The sequence below is a fragment of the Anoplopoma fimbria genome, chromosome 11, assembly GCF_027596085.1.
Source record: "Anoplopoma fimbria isolate UVic2021 breed Golden Eagle Sablefish chromosome 11, Afim_UVic_2022, whole genome shotgun sequence".
Classification (NCBI taxonomy): domain Eukaryota; kingdom Metazoa; phylum Chordata; class Actinopteri; order Perciformes; family Anoplopomatidae; genus Anoplopoma; species Anoplopoma fimbria.
The window spans coordinates 23,015,381-23,029,099 of record NC_072459.1 but is presented as its reverse complement, the minus strand read 5'-3'; the positions used below and the strand labels follow the sequence as shown (position 1 = coordinate 23,029,099).

Genomic DNA, 13,719 nt, shown 5'->3' with positions numbered 1-13,719 from the left:
TAACTATTTTGATTCATCTTTTGTGTTTGCAGAGTTGCAAAGGCTTCTGGTGAGCAACTCCTGGAAACAGAACTTATCTGCATGGAAATACTGAAGAGAAAACAGAAAAACAGGTCCTGGATTTAACTGAACTTGAGGCGGAATAAATGGATTACCCTCCTTTTGGAAAATTGTTGCCATGGAACTAGGTAGAGTTAAATGATGGTTGACATAATGAAACAAAGGTAAGACAGCTACATGCTGAAGATACAAGAGAGCACCGAGAAGAATCTGAACACAGTCAAGGAAAGAACGATCACTGAATAGGGACCAAAGACTTCTACAGTCCGAATGAATGCATGCCGTAGCAAAAAACTAAAAAAACAGTATTTGAAAGGGAATGACCAAGAAAAAGAACTTCTCAAAAAGTATTACACTCTGCATCCACGAGCTGGTGAAAATATCAATGGAGTGTTTGCCTCTGGGAGTGTTAAGTGAGGGTCTGTATTCAGACCTCTTGATTCAAGTTTCTGCCATTTCGCTCTCACGCAGGTGTGAGTCAGGTCCTGGCAAACATATTGACGGACTGAAGGATTGTCGTGACGGAACACGTTCTCAATAGTTTTATTGAGATTTTTTTTTGTTTATTTGCACAAGATGCTTTTGGACCACAATTCAATCCCAACATAGCTCTGTTTGCTTGAGCTGTTATAATAGCAGAGAGTATACATGTAAAGACATTTGAGGTTGAACATCTCACATGGTGGTGTGTCAGACGTGATATCATTGCCTGCTCGGTGCCAAACTGCTTCAGCTTCATGAGAGTGACTGCACAGTTTTAATCTTGGATTTTTCTGCAGTAGATCCTGCTTCACTACATATTTCTTTTTTCTTTTTCTTTGAAAGTTCAATTTTTTAAGACCCAGCTATAAAGTGAACCTTTTTTTTAACACAAATGTGAAAATAACCATATCATCATCGCATTGAAGAAGTAAGACTTTTACCATTTGGCCTTTTTCATAAATTTATACAACCATTGTCTGTTCAACCTCACTACCTACTTTCTGTTACAAAAAAGTGATCATAACATCTGCGATATATATTCCTCAGCTTGAACTATTTGGGTTTTTCAAAGCATTTCCTTGATTTACTACCAAGCCCTAGACTGTCTTTTCTTTGTCATTTATGGTTACTGCCGTAAGCCTTCCAGTTTGTGATCAGAAGCATTCCCTGGTATAGATACTGACAGTTATTTCCGTTTTTAATCCAGACTTGGAAAAAACAATGCAGAATTTTTCCAATAGTCCGGTTCCCTCTTCGCTCCCCCCGGGGTTTAGTGGGAGGGGTGGAGGGGGAACTCCCTATCCCCCTCAGCCAGCAGACCCCCAGATTTCCCCAAGGATGACAGATGATTACGCAGGGATGCAACAGCAGAGCCTGCACAGAGGCCATCACCACCCCAGTCAAGCCAGCCACATGCTTGCTTACAGTGCTAGAAACAGAGGTGCTGTGGAGGCATCGCCGACACAGGGTAACATTCACAGCGCCAACACTAACAACCCCTACAGGAAGGACGCCATGGATTATTATTTCTCAATGGGTGGAAAGGACAGGCACAGAAGGGGGGGCATGGCTTATGGGGCAGGGTTTGGGTACCCTAACATTGATGGACATATACCTCACCAGTACCGGCATTCTGGATCTGGTTCTGCCCCAGCCTCTGGCCTGATGTCACCATATCCAGTAGACTATGGCTCCGGTGCTGGTTCGGGTGGAGGTGCCGGTGCTGGAGCGTTCTCTCCTTCTCATCAGTACAATATGAGTCAGAATGCTGCAATGCAGTCAGTGCCTGGTTCTCAGATGCAGCACCGCCAGCTTGGACAAACCTTCCCAGCTGTCCACCATGGACAGCAGCATAGGAACTATCCACACTCTGGGCACAGAATGACCCCTCAGTACCCACACTACTCCCCACAGGGTGGAGCATCCACAGGGTCATCGGGAATGTACAGCCCTCCTCCACAGAGATATCTCGACGGGGCTGCTAGCGTGGGGTTCGATCCCAAAGTCAACAGTTCTCCCAGTGTCAACGCTAGTTCAAACTCTCTCTCCAGTTCAGTTGCTGCTAACAATGTTGGGCCAATGGAGAATGTTCAGCAAAGCTACCATGCTTCAAATTATCCTGGATATTCCCAACAGACACTTTCACTTCACAAGCAAGCCGCCCTCCAGCACCGCAACTCGCAGCACAATTTAGGGGTAGGCTATGACAACTCTCTCAAGATGCAGCACCAGGGCCCGCCTCCAGGCTCTGTATATGCTAAACATCATCAAGCCTCCAATCCCAGTATACCTCAAACAGCATCTCATGAAATAGCCAAATCCCCAATGCATCCCAATGCTCAACAAACCCAAATTAACCAAAACTTTAGCCCGATATCCAACCCCTCACCTGCTGCCTCTGCAGTGCATTCCCCCAGTTGTAGCTCCTCTCCTTCACCTTTGATGGGCGTCTCAGAGGTACATGCAAACCCCTCAGGTCATGGTCCTTCGCATCCTCCTTCGTCAAACCCCCGTAGCAGCCATGGTCAAGGTAGATTACTGCAGACCATGCCACAATTAAGTCCCACACCCAACTCAAATAGCAGCATCAGTAGTTGTGGTAGCAGTGGCAGTCATAAAGCTCACAGCATGAGTGCAGTTGGAGGGAGCAGTCATCCTCCGACGGGCCGAAACAAATTGGGTTTAGGCACAGGAGTAGGATCTCGAGAGGAAAGCTCCTCTATTTATTCATGCTCTCCACTTGACAAAATGCAGGATGCTGGCCTGAATAGTCTTAATGCCTTGAGCTCGCAAGTAGCCAATTTGCCAAACACAATTCAGCACATGCTCCTCACCGACTCAGTGCTTTCACAGAAGAAGGGAAAGGATGTGGGGCAGATGCAACAGGCAACGCATGGGGCGCCCCCATCACAACCAAGAAGTCGAAATGCAAGTGCAGCCTCAAGCACTAGCACCGTTAAAGATGGAAGTGCACCAGGGATTGGTGATGGCGCCAGTTTAGATGCTGGTGCTGATGAAGACTCCTCACTGATGTCAGTTGGAGGCTCATCAGGGACCAAGGTGGAGCGTGAAGAGCAGTTTTCTGAAGGGGAACATGGGAGAGTGAGGCAGATGAGTGGTGCTAGTAGTGGCTCTGAACCAACTGGCTATCACCCTCCCTCTCAGAGTCAAACACAGACTGGGCAAGCATCAGCTGTTAAAAGAATTGCCTCACATTCACCGTCAAAAGAACCAAATGTTTCAGAAACAAAAGCAAATGAAGCACGCATTCCCTCTTCATTATCTCCATCCTTTGGATGTCAGTCATCAGAGACTGGCCCAATTTCACATTCAACACCTCCAGTTTCCTCATCCCCATCATCCACCTCCTCCAGTAATCCTCCTCTGCAGCCAAATTGTGTGTCAGAGCCTGGTCTCACATACAATGACCACAGAGGTGGCCATAGGAGGACGACAGAAATAAAAAATGAGGTCATCAAAAAGGAAAGTGAAGGCTCAGCTGACAAAACAGAGAAAGTCCGTAGCCAAACGCAGCGAGTTGGAGAAGTCAATTCACAAAATTGTCAGGACAAAGAAAACCGGTTGCACACTGCATCCAGATTACACAATAATGAGAGGGGAGAAAAGCAAGAATCTGAGGAGCACCAGAGTGCCAGCAGTGTTGGTGTGATTGTTTCAGCTCGGTCTGAGGGAAGTCACACTGAAAAAAGCAAGCATCCCCAAGGCAACTGCATAGAAGAGAAACACTCTTTCTTAAGAGAGTCGAGCAGCCATAATGGGGAGGAAGGTGTAGATCTGAGTTTATATTCCTCCCTTCACCAAAAATCTAATTTTGGACGGCCTCAAAATCCTCCCCAGTCTGGACCGCATAAATATGTCTACCCAGAATCAACATATGGCTCAGATTTGACAATGAAAAGCAGAGGGAGGGCTGGCCCGGCGAGTGTAATGGAATCAAATTCCAGATACTTAGGGTATCAACAATCACAGGCTGGTTACAGCCCTGTTCATCCAAAAGATGCTGGTTCTGTAGCAGAGGCTTTGGTAAAGAGAGGGCAAGGAGCAGGGGCTAAAGGTCATGAGGATAATTTGCAGCAATTCCCAAGCCTTTTACAAGAGGTTCTTCAAGGTTACAATTTAGATAGACGTTATAGCAGACCAGAGCAGGCCTTTCCGGCCCATCTCCAAGTACAACAACAGTTTCAAACCAGACACCCGTACGGCATATCTGAGGCTTCGGCTCATTCTGGACAAATGGGGAGCACTGGAAAGCCTCCACATCCAAACCAGAGGCATGGAACGGAGCCTAGTTTCCCCACAGATGCTCAGTCCAAATCAGAAATGTCTATTACTAAGATAATGCAAAATGCTGAGAAAAATGACATGGGCATGTCCCAGAGCCATTTAACACAGGCGGCGGGGACTCAGCAACCCCCAACAAAACATATAAACTTAGCTGATTATTCCCTACCACAGAGAAAAGCCTTAGCTAATGTGTCCACCCCGTCCTCTGCTGTGCAGGAGCTCCTTTTGCAAGAGCCAGAGCCGCTAACAGGCGGCAATAGTCAAACTGAGTCTCAAAAATCATCAGGCTCCATATTAGCCCCATCAGAGCGGCGCTCTGTCATATGTGATGTGTCGCCAAACCAACGCGGCACACCAGAGAGGGACAGGGAAAGTGACAGAGAGAGAGAGCGGGAGAAAAGTCAGACTGGAGCCTCTGTGATTCAACAGCCATTTTCCTCTCCAGCAGCAGCCAGTGATCTGAGTAAAAAGGATATTGGAGAGAAACAAGTGGTGAAAATGGAAACGGCATCAAGAGAGGCTGGCTCAGAGAACGCAAATTTACAGACTGATAACCATGGCAGTGATGCTGATATGGAGTATCATTCCAAGTCTGTTCACTCATCTGCTGTGATGAATGCTGACCCCTATAGGCGAGGGAATGTTGATATTACACCCTTGCCTTCTCATTCTTTGAGCTCCAACCCTTTATCTTCACCTTCAAGGCATCAGTCCTATCTTCATGGTGTTGATTTGTCAACTGGCAGTGGCAGCAGTTTTCCTGGATATCGATTTGGAGATACAAGAGATGGGAATATGATACCACGCAGTAACCCCCATTTTCCCTCCCACCATCCGTACCACAATTTATCCCCCCAGGCACAGTCCACCAATAAGCTTCAAATGTATCCTCACCCTCGTGGGCCCCCTCATGTCCCTCATGACATGAATGACTGGGTAAAAGCAATGAACAGGCCATCAAAGGAGATGATGATGCATCCTGGTTCTTCTCCAGGAAGACATAAGGTCAGCCAATCAGAGCCGAGGCAGAGGATTATCTCACAAACTGAAATGCCTGGTGAGCTACACGCAACCAAAACTTCACTCCATCATCAAAGCGCTTTCTTTGATTTGAAAATGTGGGAGTCGACACACTCTGGAAGAGAAGGCGCTAGGATGATAGAGGGAGACTCCTTCTACAGAACACAACCGCCTCCTCCGCTCCCTCTTTCTGCTCCTCTAGCTTCACACGTCCCCATTCCACCACAAATGACTCATGGCCTGAATGCTGCTGAACCTGAGGTCCCAAGAGGAGTCGCAGAGGAAGTCAAACATCCCTGCCCACCTCCTCCACCCAGCATCACTAAGCCCTCTGCTGAGATGAACTCCACACAGCCACAGGTGCAGCGTCAGACTAAAGCCGGGGGTTCTGGAGACACAAATCCGCTCATATTGCGAAGGAGGGTTCGTTCTTTTATCTCTCCTATTCCCGCCAAAAGGCAACTCCAGGATGCGTCTCAGCAGAGAGCTGCCACAAATTCACATCACTCCCCTGGGGCTCAGTCTGAGTCTAGCCATCACAATGAAGATGACTCATCCAGTTCAGATATCCCATGTCCCAGGCTCTCTTCCCCTCTTCCTGGAGATAATACCTATTTACAACCTCTATCTCCATCAAGTGGTAATGCCAGGGCTGTGCCTCCCAGGAAAGGACGAGGTTTGAAACTGGAGGCAATAGTCCAGAAAATCACACCAAATCTAAAAAAGCCACCAGGCCATGTTGATGATGAGTCAAATCATTACCCAGGCTTCTCCCACTCAGAAATACCACCGTTTAATGATTCACAGGACCAAGACTTGGCACATTTCCGTAGGGTTGCAGGAGGGGATGATAGTTACATGGATGACAGTCATTCATTAAACGACTTGATTTCCTTCAGAGGAGTTGATGAGACCGGGCCTTTACCTCCGTCTGCCTACCCATGTGATCCTCATCAGACGTCCCAAACCCTAAAACAAGACTTTGACTTTGGATTAGGATCCACTGTTTCATCGGCATCTGGTGACAAGGAGGATTTTGCTTTGCTTGGACCTTTACCCCCTCCTCCACCGCTTCCTCGCCCAGTCCAGGGTTCCCCACCTCCATCTTCATCAGCCCTGTCCGACATTCAACATTTCACCAACACTTACCAGCAGCTTGAGACAAGAAGAGGAGAGCAGTCGGCGGCTAACCTTCTTCGGCAGAAACTTCAAGAGTCTGGCATTGGATTTGATGATTATCCTGGCAGTGACTACTATGGCACCCCACCCCACCATAACCAGGGTCAAGGACACATGCTGAATAGGCAACATCAGATGTCCTCTAGTAGGTCCAGCATGTCGCCACAAGATTCTAAGCTACAAGACAGTTCAGTGCCTAAAGGCTATTTCCCATCTGGCAAAAAGAAGGGGAGGCCAGTAGGAAGTGTGAATAAACAAAAAAGGGCCCAGAACCAAGCCCAAACACCGGGGCAGGGTCAGCCCCAAGAACAGGCCCAGGGCACAACTCAGAGCGAACCCCCAGCCCCACTAGAGCCAACTACAGCTGGTGCCACAACCCCGCCGTTGGTGCAGACAACGAGCAGCACACCACCCCCTGCATCAGACCCTCTGACCGACAATAAAAACACTCCCCCACTGACCCCGCCCATTTTAACCCAGATAGTGAAAGTGGATGTTGAGAGCGAGGACACACAGCCAGAGGTTGAAGTCAAACCGGTGCGAAGGAGACGCAGAGGTGGAAAAGATGCGGATGTGTCGCTGGAGGCAAGAGGACGACAGAGGAGGAGAAGGAGAGGAGCAGCACCGACGGCACCATCGATGGACAAAGACGACCCAGATACACCTTTAGGGGGAGGAGGGAGCCAGGGCACAAATAGAGTAATTGTGGATCCAAATAGAAAGGGCCCGTTTTTTCCGCACATACATGTGGAGAACAAAGTACCAGAGATCGGGGCAGTGTGCACCATTGTTAACGGTGAGATTGATTCTCCCCTGACCTCAGCTCTGACCTCCCAGTTATCTAGGAGAGACAGAGAATCGGAGAAAAGGGACACCGACGAGGTGGAGACTACACTTCAGTCGGGAAAAGCACTCCCTTCATCTGGCTTTATTGTTTCAGGCCCCGTGATTACAGAGACCAATCACTCTGGCCGCCTGCTCTGCTGCCTGTGTCAGAAATGGGCAAATTACAAACATCTCGGAGATCTCTATGGGCCTTTCTATCCAGCTGAATATGCCGCAAAGCTCCCCAAGAACCAGCCCCAGGTCCGACAATGTCAAACGACCACAGGCACAAACAAAACGGGACCAACCTCAGACATGAGCTCAAATGCTCTGTGCACCAACCAAGACACACAAACACAAGATGCTCAGTTTATCAAGCCCCCACCTGAGCCCGACTATGCCATCAGCCTAGATTCAAACCCAGTACCTCTCACCACTAGAGTCAGAGCGGCACCAACAGCTGGTGGAGAGGAAATGATGATGCAAATGACCGGCAAGTTCAGTAACCCCGCCTCATTTTCCTCCTCCTCTTCGTCCTCTTCGTCCTCCTCGTACTACACCAGTAAAACAACGTCTCTGACCTGGGACATGAATCTAGACATCCGGCCTATCCCGACGCTTAAGAGAGAGCCAGACCTTGATATGGACAAGCAACAGCCGCAAATCCAGCAGCAGCTGCAGCAGCCAACAGACGAAGCTCAACAGCGACCCCAGCACAGAAAGCTGACCTCACACCCCCGCTTCAAAAGGAGGCACAAATCCAGTGAGGATTCCCCCAGAATGGTGCCATCCAACAGTAAGGCCTCCTTGCCCTTCCAGCCCCCTCCGCCCGCCCTGGACTCCCTGGGACCCTTGGCCCAACTCGCCCAGCTCCCTCAGATGCCCATGGACCCAGAGGAGCTGTGGGTCCATGAAGGATGCATAGTGTGGACCAGTGGGGTGTATCTTGTCAACGGGAGACTGTATGGCCTGCAGGAGGCACTAGATGGCGCCAGAGAAACAGTAAGTGTCCTCTTTATATGTCCAATCTGTTTTGTTTTGGGATATGTCCGCTTTGTAATTTATTTCTGATGTTGACTGTTACTGTTTCTATCCGTCTCTGCTCAGTGCTGCTCGTACTGTGAGATGGTTGGCTCAACCCTGGGCTGCTACAGCAAAGGCTGTACACTCCGCTACCATTACCTGTGCGCTATTGAAGCAGGTGAGTGGATGCTTTAATTACAGGCTCTAGGAAGTGAGTTCACCTAAAATACAGTTTCCCAATAATGGATGTTTGTGCATGTTTAAAACCCTAATATTGTTTTTTAATCCAAGAGCTTTGTGTGGTGATATCTGTATTATACTAATAGTCCATGTCCCTCTTCCAGATTGCTCTCTGAACGAAGACAACTTCTCACTGCGGTGTCCGAAGCACAAGGTAAAGAAGGAGAGGTTGGTCCTCGTTTTGTGTGATTCACTCTTATTTTTTTCATGGTCATTCTACATCCTCACCACCCAGTCACACATCTCTTCCTCTAACCCCGACAATCTTTCTGTTTTTCTCTCTCTCTCTTTCTCTCTCTCTCACCCCTCCTCCCTCCTCCACTCAGTTTACCCAGAGCATCCGGCCAGCCAAGTCAGTGTACCTGGAGCAGTCAGAGAGAGGCTGAGAGAACCGCAGAAGAAGAAGAGACACAGGAGTCTGGGAGCTGTAAGTTAAGACTTGGTTATGTGTGTTTGTGTACCTGTATTTGTGCGTGTGTCTGCAGCATGTTACATATGTGTGTGTGTCTATGTGTCCAAGTGTGTTGCTCTCAGAGTGAATTACAGAGCAGGCAAGAAAGCAGACAAATGAGTATTGAAACCATTTCAATTCAGAACCAACGTCTCATCTGATCAGCTCCTCTGACCTGCATTCATAGAGAGCACTGGTCATAATATTGAGAACAAATAACCGATGACTAGGATAAGTGGCTGAAGTAGGAGCACCCTTTACGAGGACCTGATCAAAAATAGCAGAAATAAACTTCAGAAAGGGCCAACAGAAAAAATAATAGTAGGGAAGTTATTTACAACACAAAACATTAAAGTTTCAGCACCTCTAAATGAAATTCTGCGACGAAGATCATTGAGTCATTGGAACACCAGACTACAAGGAAAATGCTTTATTATCATTATTTCTTCCTTTCAAAAAATTGAATGGAAATACTTGTGTGAACCTGGTGCATTCATATGTCTACAATAACAGAGCGATATTTAATTATGCATCGACTGTTTTTGCGCTATGTTCAGTTTATCTCTTTTTTTCTCTTTGCTTCACGGCATTGTTGTAGCATATGAAAAAGAAATAACATGCTGGCATATTTCTGATTTGTTTTAAAGTGGTTTTGTAAACTGGAACTGCTAGATTGCTGCTAGACCACCCAGTTAATATCGGAGCATGCAGGAGATTAAACAGTTTTGGACAACAATGAAAATGTTAACTTAACTAAGCAGGAAAAACATCTTCTTTTGCAATAATTTAAATAATTTATTTATCACAGCATGGCCTTAAATATAATAGCGCTTACATCCTATACATTGTGGCCACTTTGTGTGTTTATTTCGTAACATATGCGTCTCCAGTTCATGGATACATGTATTTATATCTAACCCAAGTGCGTCTCTCTTTTCATCTTTTTTTTTTGGATGATAATTTCATAGATCTTTGTGTTTCTTAAAGCAATAGTGGGGGAATTTCTACATTGCCCAACCTTAATTCATATAAAATTGTATAGACTGGAAAACAAACTTCTCTTATTGGGTGTTAACATGTAATGTAATGCTGTTCTGCAGCCAACTCGCTAGTATAAAACCCCACATCCCCACAGATACATTATTTGTCTGGAGACTGGTTTCTCATTAATGGACCTTCAGTGAATGGGCACCAATTTATCGCCTCAGGGCTGTTTATACCTTTTCTAGTCCGACAATTTAATTTCACACAGTAAATGCAATACTTACTCTTCTCTTTGTTGGCTGCTTATTAGAAGAAAAAAAAATCCTCCTGCTCTCACACTCCTCCTCACCTCACCTCAGTGGCTCTACTGCTGCCTGTCACTCCCTCTCACTTCCTCCCCCTCACTTCCAATCAGCCTGTCCTCATGGTAACTAAAGACACATGTATCTCCCCTTTTCTTTTTCTTTTTTCTTCCATTGCTAATGGTTTGCTAAGATTTAAGTAACTTTTCCAGCTTACGTCATCACATTTTGTGCAAATATATTCCTTTTGCTCAATTAGGCATTGATATGTTCTATTGAAATATATATTTTTTTCAGTTTCAGAGAGATTTGGGTTTTATGCCTCAACCTGCGCAAACACATTTAAATAATGTGGAGTCTGTCAGTGCTTCAGATGTTCAATAAAGGACTGTCTAGCAATAGTAACACAACCTGTGCTTATCTGCCTAATGGTTCACTTCAAAAGATTTCTAAAAGAGTTCATCCCCATTAAAGAAATTGTGCTAATTGTGAAAGCAGTTCATTCTTTGAAACAAAATCTGTGGGTCCTTGTTGATCATACTAACCTCAGTTTGTTTGTGTTCCCTTTCCAAGGTTAGTTTGGTCAATAGAAGACTGAGAAGCTGGACTTGTTTGTGAAGCAGTCCGAAATGTGAAAGGACAGGACTGGCATCCGTGACAGAGATCAACAAAAGGGAATGTACAATTTCTCAACGGGAATCAGCATTATTTACATGTAAGACAATGGAGAAAAAGAAAACTTTTTTTTTTCTTTTTTTCTAAGAGAACTGTTGCTCTTTACTTCAAAGCAGAAAAAGAAAAAAACATGAACATGCAACAGAGCGGAGTGGAGCTACAAGTAAAAGATGAAAAAATGAGACGTCAAGACTGATGATGGAACTAAAGGAACTTTTTTTGTAGAGAACAAAAGAAACAAACTTCCTCTCTAGGCTTACTTTGATTTTCCTCAGACACCCTCAAAGTGTAAAACTCTTGTTTATCATCATCTGTATTATCATTATCTTTTTTTTTTACGGTATTTTTTTGGTTGCTTTGCAGAGGTGTTTTGGGAGCAAGCTGGGTGTCAAATCCAGAAAAGAAACGGAGAGAATTTAAATATCCTCTCACAAGTAGTATTTTATCTTATGATATTAGGATGACCACGATTATTATTTTAGTCCTCATTATCATTTTGTATCCTTGTCAGTATTTACTCATGAAATGAAATGGATGTATTTCACTTTATATTCTGTCAACACATGAATTCGATTTCCTTTTTTTTTTTTTCATTCCTGGAGAGGGAGGAGCCAGAGTGATGTCTGGAATGTCAGGGTCGAGTTTGCCACAAAGACATTATTGCCTTGGAGAACGGACATCTGTTGCCTTTCAAAAGTCATGTGTGTGTGTGTGTGTGTGTGTGTGTGTGTGTGTGTGGGTGTGAGAGTGAGAGAGAGAGAGAGAAACTGAAAAAAATGCCGATATCTGGGTCTTTGATTCCATTTTGGTCCTTTTGAAAAGTGTTCTTATTTTTCATCACTGGGGTTTTTACGGTACAGATAGTATTCATGAAAAAAAAATTCCGATGGACACAATCTTATTTTTCAAGTACAAATGTTCCTAATGTGCAAAGAGAAGGACAGAGGAGGGGATAACACTATGGACTAATGCGTGTCCGCCATCTTTGAACGTGCTGACAGGAGGAAGATGAACACGAGGACACAGAGGAGTTTTCATCGTCATGGAGCTGTGTACTGGGTGCACAAGTTAACACGATCTACATGGGAATTTACATTTGACTGACACGCCGTACAGTGATGAAAAACATTTTTGGTGAACTAGAAACTTCGGAGAAGGTGTCATATGAACGGCTGTGATTGGCCAACCGTACTGGCCAATGAGGAGTTAGCCTTACCAAGTACTTCTGAATGGTTTCGTTATGCGTGACACAGCAGCGTTTCGATCGGGAGATGCAAAATCCATTCTAAAGAAGCATTGCCATAAAATTTTAAAAGTGAGTCGTACATGGTGTTGTCTTTATCATTTTTTATTGTTATTCTTGTAAAAAAAAAAAAAAAAAAAAAGTCAAACTGAGAAGAAGACAGTTACACTATCAGAACCATGCTGTATTAGAAACCTGTCAATATGTATATGAATTATGAATACACTTAAAAAAAAAAATGCTTCAAGTAAGCTCCTCTAATTATTTCTGGGATTTATTTTGTCAATTTTGTTGCACTGTTTCATTTTTATCCAACCTTATTTTTGCCCCTTTTTCTTTCACACCTTTTCCAAATTCACTGCCGCACTCTACATTTTTTCTTACACATGTAATCTCAATCGTCTTTCTGTAGCACATATGCACATAAGCTATCTCTGTCCCTATTTCTGTCTCTCTTTTTTCTTCTTTCTGCCTTTTCAGTTTGAGTGGAGTGCATAACCCCATTCTGACTCTGTCAGACTGTCTTAGAAGAAGGGTTAAGAATGCAACTTATTGAGTGTAGAAACTGGTCTACCAGGTCAATTCTGTTTCTGTCAATCTGTGTCTGGAAAACTTTTTTCATACAGTGAAGAATTTTTCTTAAAGAAACTAGAGCAGCTTAGATGTAAAAATGGAAACCAAAATATCTGATTAAGCTTTGGTAAAAGTTGAAATAGGTGTTGAAATGCAATGGCCATGAAAGATGAAAGCAGACATTTTAAACATCATAGTGGCATTTATATGATCGGGTGTTAGCCAAGGTTTTCTTTGTCCAATTGGAGCTATGGTTAGCTTCATATAATGGACCAAATGTATTTTTTATGAATTGTAAATGTAATGAATTCTGCATGGCTTAGAGAACAGTGATTCCTGCCAACCACGGGCACTTCTGCAGACTTTGCTACAGGGTAGGCTGGAAGAGTAGAAAAGCGTGATATCGGTTTATACAAGAAAATATATTTAAAATTAATAAAATGGTTGAAATTGTTAGCTAAAACTATTCAATAAACAATTGAAAAAGCTAAAAGCAATGGATAAACAATTGAAATAGTCATTTAAAAGTAATGGAAAAGCAATTAAAATAGTTAAAAGTAATGGTTAAAGGTAATGGATAAACAATGAAAATACTTAACTTAAGTAATGGATAACCAATTAAAATACTTAGTTGAAAGTAATGGATAAACAATTAAAATACTTAGTTGAAAGTAATGGATAAACAATTAAAATACTTAGTTGAAAGTAATGGATAAACAATGAAAATAGTTAGCGAAAAGCAATGGATAAATTAAATAGTCAAAACCAATGGATAAACAATTGAAATAGCTAAAAGTAATGGATAAACTAAAAATGATTGATAAATAGTGAAATAGTTTAAAGAAATGGGAAACGTC

General features: G+C 44.1%; 1 protein-coding gene across 3 annotated transcripts; it reads left to right on the top strand.

The window, feature by feature from the left end:
• The first annotated feature begins 962 nt into the window (after positions 1-962).
• tcf20 (transcription factor 20) lies at positions 963-12,525 on the top strand. 3 transcript variants are annotated; one of them, XM_054607488.1, is made up of 5 exons: positions 963-8,373; positions 8,479-8,572; positions 8,739-8,788; positions 8,961-9,061; positions 10,945-12,525. In XM_054607488.1, exons 1-4 carry the CDS (start codon positions 1,264-1,266, stop codon positions 9,018-9,020), a joined length of 7,314 nt encoding a protein of 2,437 aa, XP_054463463.1. In that variant the 5' UTR covers positions 963-1,263; the 3' UTR covers positions 9,021-9,061; positions 10,945-12,525. The 3 variants fall into 3 exon arrangements, with proteins under 3 accessions (XP_054463463.1, XP_054463461.1, XP_054463462.1); XM_054607486.1 differs by having other exon boundaries at positions 8,739-8,802; positions 10,950-12,525; XM_054607487.1 differs by having other exon boundaries at positions 8,739-8,802.
• The last annotated feature ends 1,194 nt before the right edge of the window (positions 12,526-13,719 follow it).